The sequence below is a fragment of the Corvus cornix genome, chromosome 2, assembly GCF_000738735.6.
Source record: "Corvus cornix cornix isolate S_Up_H32 chromosome 2, ASM73873v5, whole genome shotgun sequence".
NCBI lineage: Eukaryota > Metazoa > Chordata > Aves > Passeriformes > Corvidae > Corvus > Corvus cornix.
The window spans coordinates 15,928,252-15,940,800 of NC_046333.1; the positions used below are offsets into that span (position 1 = coordinate 15,928,252).

General features: G+C 36.4%; 1 protein-coding gene across 3 annotated transcripts in view; it reads left to right on the forward strand.

Moving 5' to 3' along the window:
- ODAD2 (outer dynein arm docking complex subunit 2) overlaps positions 1–12,549 on the forward strand; it is a 74,999-nt gene that overhangs the window by 22,959 nt on the left and 39,491 nt on the right. For all 3 annotated transcript variants that reach the window (XM_039549936.1, XM_039549937.1, XM_039549938.1), the window contains exons 11-16: positions 169–315; positions 601–810; positions 971–1,195; positions 3,421–3,531; positions 4,021–4,175; positions 7,536–7,778. In XM_039549936.1, the coding sequence (XP_039405870.1) occupies positions 169–315; positions 601–810; positions 971–1,195; positions 3,421–3,531; positions 4,021–4,175; positions 7,536–7,778 (1,091 nt within the window). The remainder of the gene's footprint in view (positions 1–168; positions 316–600; positions 811–970; positions 1,196–3,420; positions 3,532–4,020; positions 4,176–7,535; positions 7,779–12,549) is intronic.

Consider the following 12,549-nt stretch of genomic DNA (forward strand, 5'->3'; position numbering starts at 1 on the left):
CTTTATCAAGAGCTCAATTTCTTACTATGTTTGCGTTATTGAACACCATAGAAACAAAATGGTGTATGTGTTTCTTCTTTAGTAGTAGTTTTACTAGCACGAGTAGAAGTGATTGAATTTTATATTAAATGCACTTTACACATCTGTTAATTAATTGCTTTATTTTAGGGAGGTGATCCAACAGCTACTGTAATTGCACTGTGTTCAATGAGAGATTTAAATCTGTCTCAAGAAACATGTCAGCTGGCCATCAAAGACACTGGATGTCTTGAAGTGTTAATTAATTTACTTGACACAGAAGAAATTAAATGTCAGGTAACTAGCTTTGTCAAAAAGAGCAATGAATATGCCTTTTCTATCAGAATATTTTTTCAAGTTTCAAAGTTACAGAGTATAAAGAAAGTTCATTTCTTTTCTCATTTCTGTACTTTCTTGTTTTATTCAGATTTTTTAGAAAGACATCTCTCTTCGACTTTCAGTTTCCTTTTCCTCTCCCGATTAAATACAAAGAAAAAAATGAAATAACCCGTCATTTTAAATAATGTTAATGTTTTTGTATACCTAAATAATGTTTAACTTTTATCATTTCCCATTATTTAGACTGGTTCATTAAAAATCCTGAAGGAAATTAGTCAAAATGTATTGATCAGACATGCAATTGCAGATCTTGGAGGCTTAGAGATCATGGTGAAAATATTGGACTCTCCAGATACCAATCTAAAATGTTTGGCAGCTGAAACAATTGCAAATGTTGCTAGATTTAAACGAGCACGAAAGACAGTAAGGCAACATGGAGGAATCAAGAAATTGGTAAGCAGACATTAGAATTTTTACCCTTGTCATATGCGTATTTTTGTTCAAAAAACACATCATGTGTTGTGAACATGATTATTGTAGTGTTTACCATAATTAGAAAGCAGCGTGATATCAAAGTTCCCTGTAGATATTAAGAAAGTCATATTTTTTTTAGGTTGAGCTGTTGGAATCTATTTCAGCAGGATCATCACACCAAGCCAAAGACACTGAAACAGCACGCTGTGGGGCTTTGGCACTCTGGAGCTGCAGCAAAAGCACCAAAAACAAGAAAGCAATCCGTAAAGCTGGTGGCATTCCATTACTAGCTAGATGGCTCAAATGCTCACACACAAACATCTTAATCCCAATAGTGGGCACACTACAAGAATGTGCCTCAGAGGTGAGTAAACATATATAGCTAAGTTATTTCTAAGCATTAAAGAAATTGGCCACTAAAAAGAGGTATTACATTCTACAGTCACTTAAATCAGATCAGTTATGCCTTCAGAAAGTAGATGCTTTGTGTAATCAAAGTTGTTTTGAGAAGGTCACAACTTGGATTGAAGTAAAAGCCACATATTTTTTATTTAAAAGGCTAGGAGTAATGCGTGAAAGAAAAAATGTAGAAATGAAAGTCTTAATCAGTTTCTTTTTGTTATTATTTTTTTCATCATACTTTACAGATTTCGCAACCTAAGATGCTGTATTCTGGTTAATCAATGCATTTAAATTCTACAAAACTAACCTGCAGGTGTGGCCAAGAAGATCCAATGCAGTGCAGGGCAGAGTGGTTTACAGTGTCCTTGTGCATTGGGTCTGAACCATTGCAAATAGAAGAAAGGAATATATGTGATTTTTCTACGGATTTCCATGACACATTTTGCAACTTTGAGTATATTCAGTTTTTAAATTTGAATACAAATATTTTTTACCATGACCATGTAAGGGATTACAGGAGTGGGACAGTTCTGTTTAATATCTTTATGAATGGTCTGGTTGAGGGGATCAAGGGCACACCAAGGGTGGGAGTGTCAATGTACTAGAGGGAAGGAAGGCTCTGCAGAGGGATCTGCACAGGCTGGATCAACAGGCCAAGGCCGGTGGTCTGAGGTTCAGCAAGGCCAAATGACAAGTCCTGCACCTGGGTCACAACAAGCCCTGCAGCACTGCAGGCTGGGGAGGAGTAGCTGGAAGACTGCCTGGTGGAAAAAGACGTGGAGGGCTGAACATGAGCCAGTGAGTGCCCAGGTGGCCTAGAAAACCAATGGCATCCTGGCCTGTATCAGCAATAGTGTGGCCAGGAGGACCAGGGCAGTGATCATCCTCCTGGCACTGCTCAAATCCTGTGTTCACTTCTGGGTCCCTCAATTTGGGAAGGATCTTGAGGTGCTGGAGTGTGTCTAGAGAAGGGCAGTGGAGCTGGGGAATGGTCTGGAGCACAAGTCTGATGAGGAACAGCTGAGGGAGCTGGGGGTGTTTAGCCTGGAGAGAAGGAGGCTCAGAGGGGACCTGATCACTTCCTCCAACTACCTGAAAGAAAGTTGGAGCCAGGTGGGGTTGTTCTTTTCCCCCACGTAACAAGCAATAGGATCAGAGGAAATGGCCTCAGGTTGAATCAGGGGAGGTTTAGATTGGATATTATCACCAAAAGGATTGTCAAGCACTGGAGCAGGCTGCCCAGGGGAATGATTGAGTCACCATCCCTGGAATTACTTAAAAGATGTGCAGATGTGGCATTAAGGATGCAGTTTAGTGGTGGACTTCGCAGTGCTGGGATAATGGTTGGACTCAGTGATCTTAAAGGTTTTTTCCAACCTAAATGATTCTATTTGTTTATGATTCTGTATCTTCATTTGAATTTGAGGTATATTGCATTTCAGATAAAAAAATATAATTTGTCTTGGTGAATTTGAGGCACTAAAGATATAATTCTTCAAGAGATTTTACATTATTAAACACTTTGTCTACTAAAAATTAGCTTCTTGAATTTCACAAATTTATGCATGTTCCATGAGACACAAACCTGGCAGATTTTAGGTTCAGTAAGTATATATTGAGAAGGTGTCATTTTTGAGGGTTTCTTGTATGGCCTAACTTGGAAGGAACACTAAATGCATTTCTTACACAGATGTTTCCCTCACTTAAAAAATGATCCTGTTACAATGCCTGTAGGTTAAAATTTGGATTAAAATATCACTAAAACATGTTAATCCTAAGAACATGTTTTTCTAACCTTGTTTTAGGAATAGATCTGTTGTTTTGGCTGCTGGTTCTCGATGAAGTGAGTGGGTACTTCTTGATCCCATTCTGCAGCATCTTTTGCTTTCTTGGGTCTGAGCAGGGAGTCTGGACACCATTCAGAATATTCTGCATTCTGCGTAAGCCAAGTGGCTACAAGATAGGCAGTGCAGTACCTCGTTTTACAGGTGATTTGAAGAGCACTGCAGAGAATGTACCTGCTTACCTTTGAGATCATCAGTAGTATTTTCAAGGCAATGATGACTTGTAGTTATGTAAAGTACAAGGCTTCTCAATATCAAACCCTAGCATTGTAGCATTGTATTATTATTGTGACCTATTAACTGTTAATATGCAGGATCTAAAAGATGCAGTTTATCTTTTTAGCCAAGTTACAGACTTGCAATAAGGACAGAAGGCATGATTGAGAACCTAGTGAAAAATCTGAGTTGTGAACATGAGGAGCTCCAGATGCATTGTGCAAGTGCCATATTTAAGGTAATTGTATTATAATCAGTAGATCAGAACCAGCATTAGCCCTTTGTTTTCATGTCATTGGCAGTTTTAAATTTTCTTAATTTCACTATTTCTCTAATGCGTAAAAAATTATGGAAATGTTGTGAATATTTTAGCTGCATATTTAATATTATAATTAGATTCCTACTTGCTCTTCTTGTGTGCAACCCTTAAGTTGCACAGGTAACCAGTGGAGAGAGGTAAAGCATACTGTGCATAGAGCTGTTTTGGGTTTTTTGTTTGTTTGGCCCTAAAGTGGACAATGTGACAGTACAAGCACTGCTGCAAATACAGGAGCAGTTTACTGTCAAACTCACTTAGTGAGTTGTTAGCATATTCAGATGCTTGAATATAATATTTATGTTTTCTTCTCTATTAGCTTTTACTAGTTAAAATGTAATTCAGCTAGCTTTTGAAGACATAATTTGACACATTTTTACATCATATATATGTTTAATTGTTTTTTTATAGTGTGCAGAAGATGAAGAAATACGTGACCTGGTTAGAAAACATGAAGGTCTACAACCACTATCTGTTCTGCTTGATAACAGTGAAAACAAGCAACTTTTGGCAGCTGTGACAGGAGCAATCTGGAAATGTGCAATCAGTAGAGAAAATGTGCTAAAGTAACAATTTAATTTTACAAGCATTTATTACATTATCATGTTTTGATTTTACGGGCCTCTATTGTTTTCAAAACTGTTGTGTCATGCTTCTTCATAATCAGTCTTTATAATCAGTTGGGCTTTCAACTTAGGTTTTATAGTACTTAAAAAATTGTCACCTGACCTCATCAGGGTACAGTGTTAAGGTCCTAGAATCTTAACAGTCAATGGAGACAAGTGGTGCCTCTAGTTAAGCTATAGGATATGAGTCAGGAGCTGTACTAGCACATACCAAACATTTGACACGTGGCCATATCTGATATCGCCCTCCTGTCTGTAGCTTACAAGCCAGAATCACTGCTGCATGGTAGAGAGAGTATGTAGTACACTTAACTTTAACATTTTACATCAAGAGAAGCAGAAACCAAATTATCTCATTGTAGGATAGATATCTAATATGTATTAGAAATATACTGAAGTCTAGGATAATTAGCCTACATGCCTCTCTTCTTGACTACAGAAGGGGCTCAGAAAAGTAGCTTTGTTTGGAGACCCAGCTTCTAAATGAGTGGAATTAGCTGATGAGAGTCCTACTGTAGGTACCAGCAACCCCTCAGTACCAGGGTCCTGAGTAATTATCTGAGAATGTGACAGTAGGAGTTGTCACTCTCCACCTTCCATGGAGCAGCGTAATGATTGAGAAGACTTTACCCTCTCATCTAAAATTAATTTATCAGATGCACGCACCTTACCAAAAAAAGGAATCTGGCTCCACTGCATATGTCCTAAGTTTCCTGATGAAATTATGCTGCTCTGTACAAAAGAATGAAAGATGGATTAGAAAGGTTAGAAAGAGTATTCGTAAGCAGTAACATCTTCCTGCTGCCCTAATTTTAGTGTACCTTGCTGGATAAGCACATATGACAGATAAAGACTGGATAAAAATTAGGAAGATTTCCAGGTTTTGCATTCTGTCTTTTTACTCTCCTAAATGAGTTCTCAAACTGTTGGCATACAGACCCATGGTCTTTACATCCTTTACTGCTGTTCTACTGCTTTTTTGCATTCTTGGTTGCACAGTAAAATAACTTTTCATGAGGATGTATCCTTCTTTTCTGTGGACTTTGAGTATGTGCAGAGGTATCCTGATTTTGGATCAATCAGTAATGAGATGGACTGAATGGCTCTCTCTGTACTAGTTAACTAAACAGGGCCAAACGTTTCAAGGTTCAGGCTCTATGTTAGGATTATCCATACTGTTTAACTACCAGCACAGTCCCTTATACAGTTTGGCCTGTGCCAGCAAGCGCTCTCCCAGATAATGCCCAGACACTCTTTGGGAACAGTGCAGGCAACAGATTGTTCCCATTAGACAGAATGGGCGAGGCCACCCTGCATGGTGAGGATAAGAGATTTTAGCTGTGTGGATGCTATGTTGTGCTTCTTGTCCTCAGGGCTAGAGAACGAGCCCTAGCCTGTTTTATTTATTAGTATAGCTGTAGGCAATAATTCTGTCCAACTGCAAACAGATTTTTGTTGGGCTACTCACATGTCTTTGGCAAGTGCTTGATGCTCCACAAAGGTTACTAGCCCGGCGCAGCTCAAGCTGAATCCATGTGTTACACAGTGCTGAGTCTGAAGCAGTAAACCCTATCCAAACTCAAGATGGGAGGGCACTAAAGAAAAGGGAGCGAGGATAATACGAAAACACCTAAGTAGATCTGGAGGGATGAGCCTGTCTGGCATGAAGCTAGAACTAACAAACCCTGCTGGCTCCTGCAGCAGCACTTAATTATCTCTAAAGTGCTCCAGAGTATTTCCTGTGCCTGAGGTTCACTGCTGAGATGTTGTGCTGACTCGGCCGTGAACTGGTGCAGGTGCCTGTGCCCGTGTAGCTCCGGGTGCAGTGGGTGTGGGAGCAGCCGTACTGCTCCTGGACACAAGATGGCCCGAGCCAACAGCTCTGTCAGACTGCAGCCTGCCTGTTGCAGAGCCAGCTCATGTCATTCCATCTGTGAAGCAGTTGAAATGCCAGCAAAAATTCGTTTTGTTTTGTTGTTTTTTAAAATTATTTGCTTACTTTATTGCTCTTTTTTTCATTCTGTTGATGTTTACTCTTGAAAAAAATATTTGTAGGGATACTTCCAAATTACAGTGAACAAAGAGGAAAATTTCTCTTTAAGCAAAGGTTTGGATGATGAAAAACAAAAGTTTCTCATTTCTCAGTTACTTTAATTATTATGCTGATAATCCATCTTGAAAAGATTAGTTTTTATTGAAACAGATCTAGTTCTGCCATAAAAATCTCAGAAATACCAATATTTTTTTGTATGAAAGAAAAGCCACATGAGAAACTGATTCCTGGAAAATAGTTCTTGTAGCTCAAGTAGACATTCCCAGAAGCTAGGGGCTTGGAGGAAGGCGCAAATGAGAATTCACTACCCTCAGAGAAATTTTCTCAGATAATTAGATTATATACAGGTTAGATCTAGCTTGATATACCACATGGAACTGTCAAGGTGTATCAGAAAGTGTATAAAAGGAAGATGCAGTATTTGTTAAGTGTTAAGAATCCTCTTAAGTTTTGAACAACAAAAGACAAAACAACTTAGAAGATGATTCCGGAACTGAGGAAGAAGTCCTGTTCTGAGTGATGAACTCCTGAGGTTTAGCACACATCTCTTTGTAGGATAGGACCTCCAAGATTTTAAAAAACATGTTTTTGATTCTCAGTATCAAAAGTTCCATGAAGAATGAGGAAAGTATTAATATAGCAGTCAAGTCAAATTTCTGTCAACTTAATTTTTAATTACAGGTTGGAATCTAGCAGTGTGCTATAGAAGTGTACTAGAACTATGGTTCTGACCTCAGGAAAATGCAATGTATTAGGCCTGAACTAAGTATAAAACTGATCAGGGTAAACTCTCTAAAAAGCTGATGTTTAGTGAAAAGTAAGGGTGATCCTTTGGTTCAGAGAGGTGGAGGAGAGTGTGGTACAATACTACTCTAGCTATTGTTAACACAGCAGGAAAAAGTGCTGGAAGTTAGGATAGCACAGTAATTGCCAGTCTTCTGGTTTGTTTTCAGCTATTTGTAGCTGTTGCATGCATATGTCAAGTGTAAAAAAACTCTCAAACTACTCAGGAGATTCTTAGACAGCTAAATTAGAGAAAAGTAATTAGAAAGGTAGAGTAAGAAATTAGGCTGTATGTCACAGAGTGTTCGGAATGGATTACCTGTATTGGGATTTCTTCAACAAGATGATTTACATTCAGAAATTAAAACATATACTTCAATTATAATAATACTTAAATTATAAAATCAAGCTTGTAGTGGTAACATACTGAAAATAATAGCTTTGGATTTATTGTTGTCTTTTAGATTTCAGGAATATAAAACTGTAGAAGCTTTGGTAACACTGCTTACTGATCAGCCTGAAGAGGTCCTTAAAAATGTCATTGGAGCACTGGGAGAATGTTGCCAAGAGCAAGAAAATCGAGGCACTGTCCGCAGATGTGGTGGAATCGCACCTATAGTGAAGTTACTGACTACAACTGATCGGGCACTACTTGTGAATGTCAACAAAGCAGTGGGAGCTTGTGCAATGGAACCTGAAAACATGATGTAAGTTGTTAATATTAATAGAATTTTAAATATTGAAAAAAATTAGTTATTCTGATGCAAAAATAGTCAATTTTAATCTGACTTAAAAGATATTTTACTTTTTTGCTTTTTACAGAACTGTGTGGGTTAGTTACATCCTACTGTAAATGTGCTATAGATAAAAAAAATATTAAGGAAATATATAGAACGTAAAGCTTTTGTGTTTTGAGAAAAATCAAATAAACCTTTAGGAAATTGATTTTTGTTAAAGTTGAAACTCAAAGTTACAAAGCATCATTTTGAAGTGCTGCATGATAGGTCCATGTTTTACCTTCTCTTTCTACATCTGTTCTCAAGTAATTAAAAATAGCCTAAATTAGAGAAAGTTATTCTAAAAGGAAACATGCACATTTACTGTCATGAAAATATACTTCATTTTTTTTGTAGTAGAGTATTACTTGCATTGTATATCTCTTTTGTCCCTCTCCATCATTCCTTCTGTGAAGTCAGACAGTTTGGGACTCTTTTCTCCCCTTACGCCTTTGCAAAACCAAAGAAAAAGACTGTCTTTGATTTTGTGATGTAGATTTGTACAAATTACAAATATTGTTGAGTTTTATGATTAAGTGTTTCAGTTAAATGTTGAGGTCGGCATTTGCTGCACTTACTGTTTTCTTACAAGGATATTTACTTCAAGATTCTCAGCATATTTCCCTCCTTATACATAAGAGAGGTCAGAAAGAGAGTTTTATTAAGCTCCTCCTGTTCTGATTTGCATAATTCACTTGATATTCATATAGCAGTGCAGGGAATTCTTTTCCTGAATAGGGCTTTTGTTTTCATGCTTTGGCTGTCACCCAGTGGCAAAAGGCTGGATGGTACACAACCGTAAACATGGGTTGTATGAGCAGTTAGCCATGTAGCATAAAAGTATAAATAAATGAAATCATTTTAATAACATTTCTCACTAAAAATCAGCCTTTAGCATAAGGTATTAACCTAAGAGAATTAGCATTGCAAATACTGAGAAACTTAAATGCCAATAAATATAAATTGATATTTATAAAACCTCAGACATACTCCAGTACTCAGAACTGTCACTTGTAGTATCCAGTATGGACTGCTTCATACTGGAATGTGTTCAGTATAAGCATAAAAAAAAAATCCGAGTTGCTGCTTAAATTGTGATAAAACAAAGTCTGTCTTGTCTTTAAGCAGAAAGTACAGGTTTGGGACAAAATTTATATTCTAGAGTTTGTAAAGAGTGAACAAAGGAGTCAAATGCTGAATTTGATTTGTATAAAACATTCTCTGTTGATGTTCTCAACTTTAGAAGTGTTTTTAAAAGTATTTCAAAACATTAGCAAGTAAGCAAGATGTTAAATAAGTGTAGAATATACTTTTTGCTACTGCAAAAAAAAAAGTTACACAAAAATTTTTATCAAAACTGTGCCATGTACCTGATGTATTGTGCTAGCTATGCTTGTAGTACTAGAAGAGATAATGCTGCTCTATTTTTCCCAAAGCATGATTCATCCAAGTATGGATAAATTTGATACTAATTTAGCAAAATGTTTAAAAATACTGCTTAGTTAAAACATTGACAGCAGTGTAACTGTTCATATGTTTAAATGATTTTCTTGATTGAATGCTCTGCCTCTCACAGGGCAATTACAAGCAACCTCCCCACCCATCACTGACCCCCACTTCTCTCTCAAAAAAAAAAAAAAAAAAGAAAAAGAAGTATATTCATTCCTCTATCTTCTCCTCCTCTCAGACCAGTGCAGCAGAAGTTGAAATTGTATCTTCTCATCTCCTCATCCAAAGTGTTCTCCTTTTGGGGAAGAACAAGTCACCAAAGACATGAAATACACACACAGTCTGTAGTATGGCTCTTTTCCATTTACTAAACTGGGGCCTAAAACAATAAATAGCCTTGCTAGAAACTACTGTGGAGTTCAGTCTCTTTCTGTAAACATTTTCTAGAGTTCTTAACCAAAAAGACACATCTTAACAAGGGTGTGGAAATGTGCCAAGATTGCTTTCTAGAAAGAAGCAAAGCCACTTGTAGCCTGTATTTACAGGTGATGAGAACTTTCTATTGCAGCAGGTTGATACTTAGCTGTTTATGGTCTTTCAGATTCATGTAACTGGATCCCTATTTCACTTTTTATTTCATAATCACTTATTTCTCAGAATGGTTTGACAGGTTCTAGGTAATCAGTTCTTCTCTACTGCCTTTGTCCTGTCAAATTTGGCTGGCAGGTCTTGAGGCTTGGGGGCTTTTTGTCATGTGGTACAGACAGGCTCTGTTTTACAGTGTAACGTTTTTCAGTTTGGCATTATAGAAACTTTGAAAATTATGATGATTTTCCTGGATTCTGCTATCATTGACTTTCATATGTAGAAAAATTGAAGTGCTCATAAGGATTGAGAATTTTCAGATATATTCTTAGTTTCATTAGCTGCGTGTTTAAGAAAGTGTGGCTTAGAGACTAAATATTCAGTTGAGCAGTCTTCTACTTTGAATGTGCTTATCCTTGCAGCAGCAGGTATGTGAAGACCACACAGACCAAGAGTGGAGCTCACATAATTTCTGTAAATGATTCAAGGGTATATGAAGAGGTTGTGATTAATATAAGAAATAAAACATCATTATGGACTAGAAAAAGCTGAGAATATTCTGTGAAGCAGTGCAGTTAAATTCTGAGGGACGTACTATGCAATTATCTTACGTTCCATGGAGGAAGCTTGCACTGACAGAAAGACTAATAGGTGAATAGGTGAATCTACATCTTCTGTATGTCTTTTATGTATTTTATTTCTGCTATGTTTCCTAGTTGACACTGTGACTCTTGCAACTACTGAATGGGAGGTACACTAGTGTTACTTTTCTGCACCAATCCTTTACTTCAAGGCAACTTGAAACAATTAAATGATTCTTACTGACTCTATTGAGCTATTTAAAATTAAAAAAACAGCAGCCAGCTTCTCTCACAGCCAAAAATAAGTTTGCTTATCTAAAAAACCCAACATAATTATGTGACTGAACTCCCTTACTGTTATGTAGACAGCATGAAGCTGTTCTCCATACTTGGTCTGCTGTACTAACACTGACAGAGATGCTGCGGTACATTTTCATGTATATTTATCGTTTTGAGGAACTTTTTATAAGTTACTCATTTTCTTTTACTAAAAACAAAGGACTAGTGCTTATTCTTCAACTGACTCTAGATTTATTCATTTGCCCTTTCCATTTGAAAATCCATAGACTGCATCACTAGCATTCAAAACTGAGGGCTTAGAATCTTATAAACTAAAATGTACAATTATTTTAGCCAAGCAGATGGAGTTTTAGTCATTGGTATATAATACTATTTATCAAAGCAGTCAGCAGAAACTAGTGAAAGTTTTAAGAAAAATGCTAAATTGTGGTTTCAAAAAAGATGAGATTACATTCTGACAGAATTAAACCCTGTAATCTTACCAGTGAGCACAATACAGAGTCCGTATAACTTTATACATTTGTATTTGTGGTCTAAATTGGCAGGCAATTAAACTGAAGTTCTCAAAGTTCTGGTAAGTAACATTGTAGCAGAGAAAGATGATAGATATGACAAACAGATGTCTAGGCTGTGCGTACGCATGTGTATTTAAGCAATTCATGTTGACATTTCTACTGGAAATGTTCAATATTAAGTTTTAATTTGAAAGAGAAGTACTATTTCAGATTAAAGGCTTTGGTAATTTCAGATATATTTAAAAAAGCAAAGTAAATTTCTAGAATTTTAAGCCACATCTTGCTCATACTGTTCAATGATTTAATGATATTGAGATTCTTAAATAATGTGGAAAATCTTCATTAAGCAACTTTTGCCTGTGAATAGACAACAAAAGTAATTAAGAAAATTATCTTAAATTGACCAATCTGCACTGGTCAAATAGCAAATACCAATTCACTTAACCTAAAAATTGCAGTCATCTCTGAATGGGTTTAACTGCATTAAAATTATTTGCCCATAAAACCTATTCTGTGTACACCATACGTATGTTCTGTGTTGGAAGCAGGGAGATGTTTTGGTCCTACACCTTGCAGTTGCCTTTTGGTAGGAGTGATGATGTCAGCTGAATATATCCCTTCACCTCTACTATGTCTGGCCAGCGCAGGAGTACATGACAGGAGTGCCTCTTCAGCCAGTTCTAACTGCCATTGCAACTTCTTGTAGTTATTTTGAGGAGCAGAATAATCTACACCTATTCTAAATTATATCAGTGATCAAATAATGTGATAGAGGGCTTTGAATTAAAAGAGGTGGTCCGGTTCTGTTGTGAGATGCCTTTGCTATACTAAGGAATAGAAACTGGATTCTTGCTTTTGAATTCCACATATTTATATATTGTTATGTATTTACAGTGAAGGAACAAGTGGCAATTACTTATAATAAAGTTTACATTTCTACTTTGGGTGAGTTTCATTCCTGTTAAGATTTTGACTATTAATAATGTCCTGTACATTAGATGCATTACATACATATGTACATACAATAGCAGATCAACTATTCTATAAAGCAGTTAAATATTTGAATATTAAAGTATTAAATAAAGATTTTTATATCAACTAAATATTGTATTATTTCAGCTTTTATGAGATTTCATTCCGTTTTCAAAGAAAATGTTTTATATTTTTATTAAAAAAACCATCTTTTAACAGTCCCATGAGTAGTTCCTTGCTCCAGATTCTACTGCAGTTTAATTTTATCATCAGAATATCAAAAAATTATTATAAAATACA